This window comes from Hibiscus syriacus, unplaced genomic scaffold (genome assembly GCF_006381635.1).
Source record: "Hibiscus syriacus cultivar Baekdansim isolate YM2019G1 unplaced genomic scaffold, ASM638163v2 tig00110945_pilon, whole genome shotgun sequence".
Lineage (NCBI taxonomy): Eukaryota > Viridiplantae > Streptophyta > Magnoliopsida > Malvales > Malvaceae > Hibiscus > Hibiscus syriacus.
This window is the reverse complement of record NW_024062926.1, coordinates 115,272-129,728: the sequence shown is the minus strand read 5'-3', so window position 1 is coordinate 129,728 and position 14,457 is coordinate 115,272. Positions and strand designations below refer to the sequence as shown.

General features: G+C 37.0%; 2 protein-coding genes across 2 annotated transcripts; one reads left to right on the top strand and one right to left on the bottom strand.

The window, feature by feature from the left end:
• Positions 1 to 7,874: 7,874 nt before the first annotated feature.
• Positions 7,875 to 8,261, bottom strand: LOC120147882 (uncharacterized mitochondrial protein AtMg00810-like). The gene has a single exon (XM_039161140.1). The coding sequence runs from the start codon at positions 8,259 to 8,261 to the stop codon at positions 7,875 to 7,877; it is 387 nt and encodes a 128-aa protein (XP_039017071.1).
• A 5,424-nt stretch (positions 8,262 to 13,685) lies between these two features.
• On the top strand, positions 13,686 to 14,128 carry LOC120147881 (17.4 kDa class III heat shock protein-like). The gene is made up of 2 exons (XM_039161139.1): positions 13,686 to 13,896; positions 13,991 to 14,128. The coding sequence occupies exons 1-2, from the start codon at positions 13,759 to 13,761 to the stop codon at positions 14,126 to 14,128; spliced, it is 276 nt and encodes a 91-aa protein (XP_039017070.1). The 5' UTR covers positions 13,686 to 13,758.
• Positions 14,129 to 14,457: the final 329 nt, after the last annotated feature.

Below are 14,457 nucleotides of genomic sequence, written 5' to 3'. Positions count from 1 at the left end.
TATAAAGACCTATACAATGCACTTCAAAGAGGTAAAGCAAAGGAAATCGTCAATGGGGATGTTAATGCACTAATTGTTTACTTTAATTATAAGAAACATGATGATATATGGTTTTCTATGACATACTCGGTAGATGAATTAGGGGCATTACATAATCTTATTTGGCTGATTCTACATCAAGATCAGATTATACGTGCTTCAGTGATGTAATTGCGTTCGACACAACGTACAAAGATAATTTGTATGGTCAACCAATTATGCCTATTATTGTTGTCAATCATCGCCATAGCACAATAGTGTTTTCTACTGCCATAATCGCTGAAGAAATGTCCCAATCTTTCTAGTGGCTACTGAAGAATTTTTTACAAGCCATGATGAATAAATCACCTATTTCAGTTGTCATCGATGAGAATATAGCAATGCAGAGGGCTATCAAATCTATTATCCATTTTGCTAAGCATTGTGTTCTTGGCATCTTTCTCGCAATGCAAAAGCTAACATTGGTGACCCCAAATTAAAATAGTATTTTCAAAATGCATGGCTTCCTGGTGGACAACAGAGGAATTTGATACTCAATGACGTTCATTTGTTTCAGAATTCAATGTCAAAAAGCATCCATGGTGATTGAGAAGGGAAATACTCGACACTTATGGGTACAAACATATCTAGCCGGTCATTTCTTTGTCAATATTCGCTCAATACAAAGGTGTGAGTCTATGAATGCTTCACTCGCGATTACACTGAAAAACAAGAAGACATATTTAGATGTTGTTCGTGTAATTGAAGAAGGAATTAGTAAAATGCGTATCAACGAGTTGAAAGCGGATTACTTAAGTTCCCAGACAAAGCCCTTCTAGATCACAAAACTAATTGACCTTGAAAGTCATGATGTTGAAATTTATACGTGCGAATCATTTCATTTGTTCCAAGAAGAACTTTAATGGGAGACATTGTACCGGCTTGAGAAACAAATTCAATCCTTATTAGATGAATGTCAAAATTATATTTTGACAAAGTACAAAGAAAAAAACAAGAGATTTGAAATTAGTTTTAATGTCGTACGAAAACCCTAACATGCACGTCGTAGGAATTCCATATCGCCATCATCTTCACGTTTTGAAGCACTTGGATTACACATTTTTGCCTAAGACTTTGATTCTAAGTAGGTGGACTAAGGATGCGAAGGCTTGTGCACCAAGTTTTATTAACTGAATGTACCCATAGAAGTAATGCAAATGACAAGGTTCGCTTCTCTAAGTGTAACGTCAAGTCAGTTATGCTATATTGCATAAAAGACATATGCTTATTTTAAAACCAAAATAGATGAGATGAACATACTAACGGATGAATTTAAACACTTATTTGGTTTTAATGATTCAGTCAACCGATTAGTGTAGTAAACAATGTTCGCGACCCTAAAAAACAACGAAAGCGAAAAGAAGTAGCAAAGAACAAGGTCGACAAGAAAATTAGGCGATGTGGGTTTTGCAACGGTGAGGGGCATACACATCCTACATCAACTGATTTTTTTGAAGACGAAATGGAATGGTCGACCGGTCCCGCAAATGATGACAATGATGTGAGTTACTATATATATTTTACTATGATGTCTTCAATTTTCAATTCTTATTTATAATTTCAATATGTCTATTACGTCTCAGGACAACAACGACATTTGGAATACTACAAGTCCCGATTTACATATATCGTAAGTATCAACATAACTTGTGGTATGTATAACAAACATGTACAACAACCTATTGTTAACTTTGTTCATATCATACATAATTTCATTAACATAAAAAATTATAATTCACATACAAAATTTGGCTTATCATCACATATGTTTTTCCATGTGTCTCATGCAAGCCACTGTCAACACATCTTTCCTTTGATTTTGATCGTGGCTTATGAGATCGTTTAATATTCTTATACAATCCCAATCTCCAACAACTTATATTCAAATTATCAGTATGTTAACCACAACATTCAATCTACGACTTTTAACATTTTAACCGCAAAGTAATTTTTCATTTCACTTACCAAATTATTCGTTGACACTCTAGCAACGATCACTTCCATCTGCATCATCACATAAATGTCGCAATCATGTCTGTTAAAAAAATTGAATACCACACATGTCAAATATGAAATCCGCATAAATTGTGCGTTCAATTTATGCTAACATTACATACCCATTCAATTGCACATTCATTTTATGATCTACAAATTTAAAATCTTTCAATAGGGCCTTCATATGCCCACATGCATTTAAAAAATGTATTCCTTATTATATTTATCTAATACGGTCATCTACGTTAAAAAATATCAATTTATATTACAAACAAATTATGTATTATAAATTATTGTTTCCTTTCATAAATACCAATTTCCACGCATCTTTCACTCTCTTTCTGGCCCCTGGCGTTGTAAATAGACTATCATAAATCATTGCAACACAAGAAACTATAACCAACACCAACAGATAACAATGAAAAGCATTGTCGTTTATTGTAATAAGGATCAACAATAAATGTCACACTCAATTTGACAAAATACAACATTTCTTTATAAATAATTACATACAAAACATCATTTGCAATTCGTATGGTATCTTACTGTGTCACTATCGGTTACTTTTAAATAGTCTTTCAATATCATCTCCCCAAAACTCGCAACATAGTCAACACTTGCCATTTGTTCCAATGTCATATTCTGCATTTCCTCGACAATAATTATTAATTGACTATCTATAACACTATTTTTCAACATTTATTAATTTAACTCACAGCTAAGTTGTATAGAATGTAGCCAATCTTTTGCTTCCCCGGTATCGTATTCGAATCATTAACCAACACTCAACCGACCAAATCAATAACCTAACAAAATTAATTACACAATTACAACATATTCACTAGGTTTTAACAATATATACTTTCTACTTACCACACTACTAACCCATGCCATAAGCTTTAACGTTACAACGTCGGATACTGTGGCGTATTGATTTCCAATTGGATTATAATATCGTTGTATGAGGAATTTGAATTAATATTTTGTCATGAAATACTTAAATATCACTCACAAATCAATATATATCACTGCCCTCGATTGTAACCCACTATTTCATATATATAAACACATTTCACTTTCATAGGCACCAATTTCTTTTGGTATTTTCACTTTTTCAACCTACAATTTTGATTACAAATATAAAAATCAAATTCAATTTTCTTTTATTAATCTTATCTTCTTCTTCTTCTTAGGTATAGGACATTTTGAATCTAGGTCAGCATCGATTACAATCTCTAGTGTCCGCATAACATTAAAATCATTCCTCCTCACTTGATCCATCTTTTCTTCATCTTTTTTAAATTCATCATATTTTTCCTCCTCAACTCTTAAATATCTTTTATTTCAACCTTTATTTTCCCCCTTCATCCAATTTTTTTCAAACAACTCCCATCACTCCCTTAAATTCACCCCTCAATTCCACCACTTCTTTCACAATACATCAATTTTTCCATTCACTTCCCCCTTAAGGCTCTCAATTGCCTCTTTGATTCTGAATTGTCTTTGCAAACAATCAGAAACAACTTTTTTTAGCTCCGCAAATTAGACATCAAAAAGTCAAATTTAATTGAACTTTCAAAATGTTCACTTCCAGCCTGTCCTATCATACGTCGAGAAACCATGCCAAAGCCCCTGCTTCAGCCTTGAAAAAAACGCTAAAGGGTATAAATCATATTGCTCATATTCTGCATAACAACAATACATCAATTTGACATAAATAATTAAGGAAGGCAGAATGAAGCACCTCAGCAAGAAAATCATTTATCAACTGCTCTGCCTTAGATATTTGTTCAGCAGTACCCACAAGCTCTACAGGACTATTTAAAGAATTAGGGTCTGCATCCGTATCTCTTTGGACCTGAATCTTTGCTTCAGATTGTAGTTGAAGATATTTAATGGTTTCTCCAGCTTTCCCAATTATAACACCAACCTATTTTAAGAATGTCAATCTTTTTGCTACTACCGTGGTAGCTACTGAAAGAAACAGGTATAACTGAAGGAGCGGAGTTCGATAGAGGCTTTACATCTGTATAACATCAATTTTCAATTTCATTACCCTATGCATCTACCTCCAAAAACAATATCTAAACTATAAGCATCATGCAAACAACAGCAGTCAAAAGCTATTTTATATTATTAAAAGTTTGAAGCTCAACACAAAATCCTAGAAGTAACTATCTCCTTTAAGATTGAAAAGAGGTTATATACATATCTGTATAGCATCGACACTTTCTAATTTCATAACGATATGCATCGACTTTCAAAAAATCATATCTAAACTATAAGTATCGTAAAAAGAGCAATAATCAAAAGATATTTAATATTATTGAAAGCTCGAAACTCTAAATACAAAAATCCTAGATGCAACAAACTCCTTAAAGAATGAAGTTTTCATTATTAAAACAAAAAAAAATACCAGAGGGAGCAGAGCTAAATCCCTTCTCGTATTCAAAGCCACCGCCAGGGCCATTTTCAACACGAGGGTGCTTCGGCTCAGCGGCAGCAGAAGAGACGGAGTCACTAAGGCGAGCAGTAATCTCCTGAGCTCGTGCTTGGCCATCTCGATGTCGTCGAGCGGTGGCTGAACGCTGTTGTAGGAGGGAAGGGTCGAATCTGGGGAGGAGAAACCTGTGGGCCTACTACCTCCTGAAGAAGGCGGTGCTTCGTCATCGTATTTACGCTTGTTACTGTTGGCATCGAGACCTGAAGAGTACTGTGCTTCGTCCGCCATTTTCTGTTTGCAAGATAGAAACCCTAGAGGACGAAAGGGGCATATATGTGCGGTAAGATTTTATTATATATATGTCGGCAATAATTTTTAGGATGAGTTTGGTTCACGGAATGTAAGATCTTCACTAAGAATAAAAGATTATTAGGAAATAGGATTATTAAGAATGTTACATTACTCTGTTTGGTTGGTTTGGCAGTAATGTAAGATTACACCGTTTGGTTGAAGGAATAAAAGATTACTGAAATGTATATTTTACCAAATTGTCATTGTTCTATATTTTTTAACAAGTGAAATTCTAAATATTTAAATAAAAATTATTTATTATAAAAATTCTATCTGTTGATAATATATTACTTAAGTATTTAAATATCGTGTATTATTTTTATTTTAATTAATATTAAATTTTACATAATTTATGTAAAAATATATTAAAATTTTACATCAATATTTAACTAAATGTTTACATTGTGGAAACTAGCTTCGGTTCATACGTGATGCATTAACTGGGATGTGTCTTGTATTTTTCAATCGACAAGGTTTACATTCTTCTATATAAAATAATTTATCATAGATATTCATAATAATAAAAAGTTGTAAATTATTTTTTGTTATCTAAGATATAATATTTATTATATCTTCTATATACAATAATTTATCTTTTTATCTTTTATATTTATACTTAATTCTGCATACTTTATCATTATTATTTATCTCATGAATTTATATTACAAAAACATAATTCAAATAAGAAAATATAACACTAAAAATCATATTGTCTATAATTTTATATTTCACCGTCATTCATCATTATCTTTGCTAATATTTTAATAAAATTATTAATACTCAGTCCTAATCTGATTTGTACTTAATTCCTGATTACGAAAAGCAAGCAACCCAATAATTCATGTTTCCCAACCTGTAATTTCTCTCCGAACATATAAAAACCGACAGAGGCCAAGCTTTGAACATATTAAACCGTTAATTTCTTTTTGATTATACACAAAGGACAAGTGAAATAGCTTACCTGTATCTAAAGATAATTCTAAAACAACTTTAAGTGGCTGCTAATTCGACCATGTCCGAATTATTTAAGCTATCGGTCATGAGATTGCTTTTCGAAAAAAGTGTTAATGACATCTACTTCAGGGTTGGAGTATTGATGGCTATTGCAATGCTAGGATTTGCATGAATTCTGAAGACAACCTATCTCAACTGTATGAATATTTCCACAACAGAACGTTTGACATTAACCTCATTGCCGACCAGCTTATATATGTATAACAACCATCAAGAGCTGTGAATGCAGAGGAGGATAACAACCACAAAGAAAACGATCCCGCCACTATATAAACCAGACAAAAAGTACATACAAAAAGTGGGTAAGGTACTCAACTTTGATGCTTGATGGCTGCCAAGTAATGGAAGTAGAGATATAACGGTACTATAGATGCTGGTAAATAAACCAGTAAAAATAAGTAATGGTACCAAATTAGAGAACACACCTGATTGGTAAAAAAGAGTATAAAAGACCACCCATTGATCTCTCATGATTACCAAAAGTACTAAGCAACTTATGTGAAGGTATATGAAAAACAAATATCTTCACGGATGAAGTAAAATGTAAAAGAAACACCAAAGTAGAAAGGGAGATTCAACTTTATTAATGGATAAGAGTCTAAAAGAAGATGTTTAATATAAAACAAATACAAGTGCGGCACTTGGGCGTGCACAAGTAAAATGTAAACAAAATACCGAAGAAGAAGAGAGATGCAACCTTGGTAATTGATAACAGTCTGAAAAAGAAACTTCAGTATAAAATATATACCGGTGCAACACTTGGATGAGTACATTTCAAGCATGATAGTAAGGCATTTTTCAAAGTATGATGTGCTCCATAGACATGAACCACTTTGATTACAAAGCTTGGGGGATCCAAACTGTATAAAACTGATAGAATGCGTCCATAATATGCTGGCCGCTTATTTGCAATTGCTGAAAGACTGATATCAAAGACAAAACAATGGAAACCCAATAAATTAAAAACAGAAATATAATCAAAAGTGAAAACCAAAATTTGCACTTCCGTCGATGCCTTAAATTAAGCACAGAATGAGAAAGTGGACATTTAAAGGTTCATATGCAAGGATAATAGCTATGCCAGTAATAAATTTTCCTCTCAGGACTTCTGGTGGAAACTTTTGATTAAACTACAATTTTCAGTTCTCATCTTTATAACAGAATTGAAAATTAGAACTGTTTTACATAGATATCATTTCCTGGTTATTCACAATTCATATCAGTGTTAAAGATAGAGATTTCATGTATCATGATGAACTGAATGCCAAGAAAAGAGTCGGTTGAAATAAGTTGAATGGATGCCATACATGTTGATAAGCACAACAATCACAGATGTTATTAGAGACTTTACTGTTGGAAATCTAAGTTGATCAAGCAACAAAACCAAACACTGGCTGGCTTCAATTGATAATGAGATGTATCAGTTTCAAGAAAACTCAAGTATATTCAATGATCAAGATGCATCTTCAAGCCACATGTTTACAAGGTATTTATACACTGCTAAGAAGCAGTTACTGTCAACATGAACAAGCCAACAACCACTAACAAACTAACTGATCAGCTAACAACTAACAGTCTACAAACTGTTACTGACTCAGCTAACTAACGGCTAATATTCTCCCTGCATCTTCACCTTCCTTCCTTCATCGCAGCACAACACAAACTTTGTCTCGAAACTCCTCAAATGCTTCTTTTGACAGCGGTTTAGTGAGGCCATCCGCCACTTGGTGTGCAGCAGGCACATAATTAACACAAATATGCCCAGCAGCAACCTTTTCCCTTACAAAATGCACATCCAATTCAATATGCTTGGACTGCGCGTGATAAATTGGGTTGGCACTCATGGCCACTGCACTCATGTTATCACACCAAATTATCGACTTACCTTGCTTTTGAACACCAAGATCAGTTAACAAGGTGTAATCCATGTGACTTCAGCTGCAGCATCAGCAACACTCTTATATTCAGCCTCCATGGTTGACCTTGACACCGATCATTGCTTCTTAGAACTCCACGCAACAAGGCATTTTCCAATGAATACTCCATAGCCCGATACTGATCTTCGATCATCCAGATTGGCACCCCAGTCTGCATCAGCAAAGGCTGAGACCAATGCTTTGTTGTCAGATGGTGAAAATAGTAGCCCATAGTTCACCGTACTTGCCAGGTACCTAAGAATTCTCTTTACAGCAGCAAAATGTGTCACTCGGGGTGCATGCATGAATTCCGCAACTTTTCCTACACTCAACGACAAGTCAGGTCGAGTGTGACAAAGATAAAGCAGTGATCCAACAATGCTTCTGTACTCGCTTGCATTCTCAAGCAGCTCTCCTTCTTCGCGCGACAATTTGCATGCTGAAGTCATGGGTGTGGAACACATAGCCGTAATTTTCATACCAGCCTTTTCTAGCAACTCTAAGGCAAATTTCTTTTGGCTAAGGACAAGAGACCTGCTACTCCTTAATTCTTCAATTCCAAGAAGTAACTTAGTACTCCCAAGTCTTTAAGAGAGAACTTCCCTTGCAGTATGTCAACAACAGCTTTAATGCCATGATAAGACCCTCCCGTGATTAATATGTCGTCCACATACACTAGCAGATACACACGACTACTGCCACTGTCTTTAAAAAACAAGGATGGATCCGCTCGGGAAACTTGAAAGCCAATTTCCAACAAGGCTTCCTTCAGCTTGGAATGCCAGTTTCGGGGTGCTTGTTTTAATCCGTATAATGCCTTTTGTAACTTGCAAACCAAGGTCGAGCCATCATCAGCTAGCTGCTCGAATCCTGGAGGTTGCTGCATGAAGACATCCTCTTTAAGATCACCATTAAGGAACGCATTATTTATGTCTATATGCCTCAACTCCCAGTCATTGGAAACTGCCAAGGTAAGGATGACATTAACCGTGGAGAACCTGACCACTGGGCTAAAAGTTTCACAAAAGTCGTGACCAGGTACTTGAGTGAAGCCCTTGGCCACTAAACAGGCTTTGTAACGATGAACAGAGCCGTCGGGGTTACGTTTAACCTTAAAGAGCCATTTGCAGCCAACTGTCGTTCTCCCAGGTGGCAGTTTAACTAGAGACCATGTCTCATTTCTTTCCAACGCCTCAATTTCTGCTTGAACAGCACACTTCCATTCTGAAGATTGGAGTGCCTCCTGAATACTTGTGGTAACAGCATCATCAAAAAAACTAGAGAAAGCTTTTGGTTTAAAGATTCCGCACTTACTCCTTGTCAGCATAGGATGTGCGTTCTGTATTTGTTGTGGTGCAGACTGTTCTGCAACTTCTTGTCTACAACCACTATCATCATGAGTTCCTAAGTCTGTACCAGTGTGTGCCTCATCAACATGCTCTTCTTCACTGTTTAGCTGTACCGAGTGCTGATCAGATTGACTTAACTGCGAGTCACTATGGCCGCTGTTACTTATATGTTGCTCAAGACTGTTTTGTACGTTCTCATCAGGTTCACCATTATTATCATCATGAGTTCCTAAGTCTGTACCAGTGTGTGCCTCATCAACATGCACATTGCTATTATCTTCATGTGGTTGTGATTCACCACTAAATGATCCATGCAGACTTTTATCATTGTCACCTTGTATGTTCACCAATTGTTTGACATTGGACACAATATCGAGTTCCTGAGGGTAGTATAGCGTTGAGCAGTGGAATTCGATTCATCGAGCCTTTCTTTAAAAGGGAAGTGCCATTCATTGAACACCATGTGCCTGGAGATATAAACTCACCCATCCCGAGCTAAGCACTGAAAGCCTTTGTGTTGTGGACTAACACCCAAAAACGTGCAGGGCTGAGACCAAAAGTCTAGTTTATGTCTTTGGAATGGTCAAAGATGGGGAAAGCAAAGACATCCAAAGACTTTGAGCAACTTATAGTTGGTTGCTTGCCATAGAGTTTTTCAAAGGGAGAAATTCCTTGCAGCACTTTTATTGGGAGCTTGTTCACGAGACCAACCGCTGCGACAATGGCATAAGCCTATAATGTTACAGGCATCGAGGCTTGGGATAGTAGAACCAATGCCAATTCAACTAGGTGGCGATGTCTTCTTTCAACCTTGCCGTTTTGTTCGGACGTATGAGGGCAGGTTAACCTGTGAGTAATACCAGCACTCGCCAGGATGTCAGCAAAAGGTCGAAATTCCCCACCCCAGTCACTTTGGACTGCCTTGATAGTCATTCCAAATTGTGTGTGGACCATTTTCTGAAACAGTTGAAAAGCCATAGTTGTTTGTGACTTTGTGCGAAGCAAATAAATCCACGTATAGCGTGTAAAGGCATCAACAAAGGATATGTAATATCTAAACCCATTTGAAGCAACATGAGGAGGCCCGCATAAATCAGTGTGAACAAGCTGAAATGGAAAAATGTATTCTGTATTGGATTGAACAAACGATTGTTTGTGACTCTTGCCACATGGCAGGCAGAGCAAACTTTGTTTACATCAAAGGAGAGCTTTACATCAATTAGCTTTGCTACTTTGTTCAACGTTTCAAAGGAGGGATGGCCCAATCGCCTATGCCATAACTCTTCATCTTGCAAAGGCTTTGACGCTACGTTAATATCTCCTCTTACTGCTGCACTAGTTTTCTGAAAAGAGTACAAGCCATCTATTTCTTTTCCACTCAACAAAATTTGTTTAGTTGCTTCATCACGTACAAAGCATTTCTTGGCATGGAACTCAAGAAAGACACCATTATCTCTAGCAAGCTTGGAGACCGAGAGGAGATTTTTGGTTATTTGGGGAACATGTAACATATTATTCAGTAATAACACATGAGTAGTAGAAGGAATAACAACTTTGCCAATCTTATCAATGTCAAGAGTTACTCCATTACCTACCGTAAGCTTACCTGGCCCAAGGAAGTCAGTTTGAGTAACCATGTTGGAGGCATCGAGGGTAACATGGTGAGTGGCCCCTGAGTCCACTACCCATCGATCAGCAGTGGCAGTGACAACATTGGCTTGTGGTTGCATGCTGGAAGAGGGTGCACCCAAGCATCCTTTAGAACAACATTCACAGCTTGAGTTAGCTTTCCCAGAGGCATAACGTGCATTCCCTGAATCATCTTTTGTTGATCCATAACTTTGGATTGTTACACATGTAAACTCTTCATCATATCTGTGCCAGCATCGATCGACCAAGTGACCAAGCTTGCCACAGAGTTGGCACTGCAACTTGGTTCGCCCACGCCCCCTGCCTTGATTTCTCACATTAGATCCATTAGTAGAGCGATTTGTCCTGGAATCTTGATGATTAGAAGAATTGAAGGGCCCATGGCTGATACTGCCCTGAGCTACATTCGCACTGGCAGGAAGTAGCTCAACTTGCTCATCAAATCCTACCAACTGAGATTCGGCATCCATCAACATAGTGTAGATGTTGTCAAGGGACAACGTTTCTTTTATTGTCGTTATGATAGCAATGAATGGCTGGTATTCGCGTGGCAAGCCTTTCAAGATCGTAACAATGTGTTCGACATGGGAGATAGCACTCCCACAAGAAGCAAGGGCGTCGCACATCTCTTTGACTCGTGTGAGGTACGTGCGCATACTGTCGCCACCTTTCTTCAACGAGTGGAGTTTGTAATGGAGGTTCATTAACGCTGTTGTGGACCTGTTTGCAAAGAACTGTAACACCGTTCGCCAAACTACTGCAGCAGTTTTTGCTCCTACAAATTGAGGAAGAAGCTGGGGATTGATGGTCGATAGAAGCCAAGAAGCAACAGCACTATCCTGAGCAACGAACTCTTCATAACTATCATTAACACGTTCCTCACCATTCTCATCAACTACAGTTTCTGGTGGAGGCAGTAACGCTCTAGTTAAGAGTCGTTCAAGGCGATGGCTTCTGATGGTTAAGAGAACCTACTGCTTCCAGAGCAACAAATTGGTCTCATCAAGAACGATGTTGACCTTCTTGTTCGAGAAGTTCTTCGCACACCCAAGCTGAAGTTCCATATCCCGAATGAGACACAAAGATATTCACGAGCAGCGGAGAGAAAGGAATTCCTCGAACTCACCCAGAACCACCAGCGACTGATACCATAATGAGATGTATCAGTTTCAAGAAAACTCAAGTATATTCAATGATCAAGATGCATCTTCAAGCCACATGTTTACAAGGTATTTATACACTGCTAAGAAGCAGTTACTGTCAACATGAACAAGCCAACAACCACTAACAAACTAACTGATCAGCTAACAACTAACAGTCTACAAACTGTTACTGACTCAGCTAACTAATGGCTAATAATTGACAAATCCCTGACCTTGAGAGAAGGATGGCGCCCATGAAGCCAAGCTATATTAAACTTTATTGGGGTTCCTACAAAGTAAATTGAATAAGACATAAAATTTCTTAAGTGCTAGTCAATAAAGTACTAAAATGACATTATGAAAATCTTTTTCATCAAGCACTCTAACCTTGATGAAACAACTATCTAAAGCAAATTACCTTCATTAGAAGGGGGTTCTGGAGAGACATTATGAATCAGGTAATGAATATATTTTGAATCGTCGTGAAACAGAAAGAATCAAAAGCTACCTGGAAAGCTATAGAATATATCTTCTCCTTTAACTTTAACAACCACGACCATGATGATTCAAGATCACTGACCAATTCACTGGACTGATGGCCCTGAAACAAACACAAACACCATGTGAATTTGTAGAAGGTGCAACTTAAAGTTAGCAAGCAGCAAATAGACTATTGCCTAATGTAAAGCTTGAATGATATCAAATCATCCATCACCTTCTAGAAACTGACATGAAATACAATGCAACAGTTAGTGAAGACAAAACTAAACGCTTTTCCTTATCAATAATTGAATCCATGAAAAGCTAGTATTCACAAATTAATATTCTACAAAATAAGATTATGGAAACAAACCTGAATTGTAATCTTTTTGAGAGTATGACGAAACAAATCAATGCTGCAAGCTTGGTTTTAAAATGCGGGATGCGCTCTGATGCGTTTAGTGTCCGGGAGCCGATGCGTGATGCATGATGCACTCGCATCACGAACTCGATGCGCCAACTTTCACAAAAAAATACATTTGAACTAATTTTATACCTTGTAAATACTTATATATCAAAAATAGTTCAATTAATACCAAAAGTAGTTTAATAGTACTTCATAAATGTTGAATAACATAATAGACAAATACGCATAGGAAAATCAAAACAACCAAAAAGACAAATCAACAATAGCCTCCACTTCCCTTTCCCCCCACAAAGTTCTCCAAACTTTCTCTAGTCACAAACTAAATGTCTCAAATATCCCCATCATCAAACCCGAGCACGTCTCCATCTCCCACATCATCATCAGTCACTCCAATGTCTTCCTCCATCTCATCTTCATCAACAAGAGCGAGTCTTTTTCCTTTATCATTTCTTGATGGGCCGACCCATCATCACCTCCTCTAAAAGCCCTATATTACCTGTAGCTATTGTTAGTTTCGGATTTTGAACTTGTTTATTACGGCGATGATTATTGAAGCCCCAAATCTATGATTAGGCAAGAGAGAGAAGCCCAAATAAGGAGGAATTGATCAACCCAGAGCAAGAAATGGGAAAGAAAACGACAGCTTAAGTAGGTTACGTGGCAGCATCCATATTACACGTATAAGGAAACAAGAAGGTTCCAAATTATTTGAGATTTATCCAGAGTTTTCTTCTACTTCTATATACTTTTCTTCCCTCAAGAAGAGAGTTGTACGTTTACAAGTATTTTTTGTATTGACACTAGAGATTTGCTCTTCTTCTTATTTCTCCCTGCAACAACGTCCAAAAAAATGAACGCAGTTGCAGACACAATCACCCATTGATTTAATTTCCCAGAAAACATCGGAAAAATAATGTTCCCTTCACGGACTCACGACAGTCGTGAGAACTGGAACAAAGGAATCAGTACCATACCGGTCGACATTTTAGACACTCCCAAGGAGATCGTTTTCTATTTAGATGTTTCGGGCTTGTCCAAGTCTGATATACATGTAATAGATATGAAACCAAAACAACTATCATCAGGGTGTTTTAATTTTTTTTTCTTTTTTGGCTGACATCAATTCTTTTCGGTCTGATTTTCAGGTTACTGTTAAAGATGAGAATACTCTGGTGATCAAAAGCGGTGGGAAGTGGAAACGTGAGGAAGTAGAAGAGGAAGAGTGTAAATACATAAGGCTCGAGAGGAAGGCAACCCAAAAGCTTATGAGGAAGTTCAAATAAAAAACCAAAAAAAATTTTACTAAATGCGTCGGGCCACATCAGATCGCATTATGTACCCCTACCGCATCAAGCTGCCAAATGCGCTTTGACCATCGCAACGGCCGCATCACGTATCAGGCGCGTCTGATGCGCGCTTTTTTAAACCAAGGCTGCAAGAAATAGACTGTCGGGCAACAACAGGTGTAGCATATTCCAAAACAGTTATAAGAAAGGGTGCAATTTCAGGTACAAATTCGAGGTACTTCACTCCAATTTCACCAATAATCCTACATTTAATTTAAAAAATAATTTGTAAGAAATAAAGAAAAACAGCTAAGGCATAGCAGATT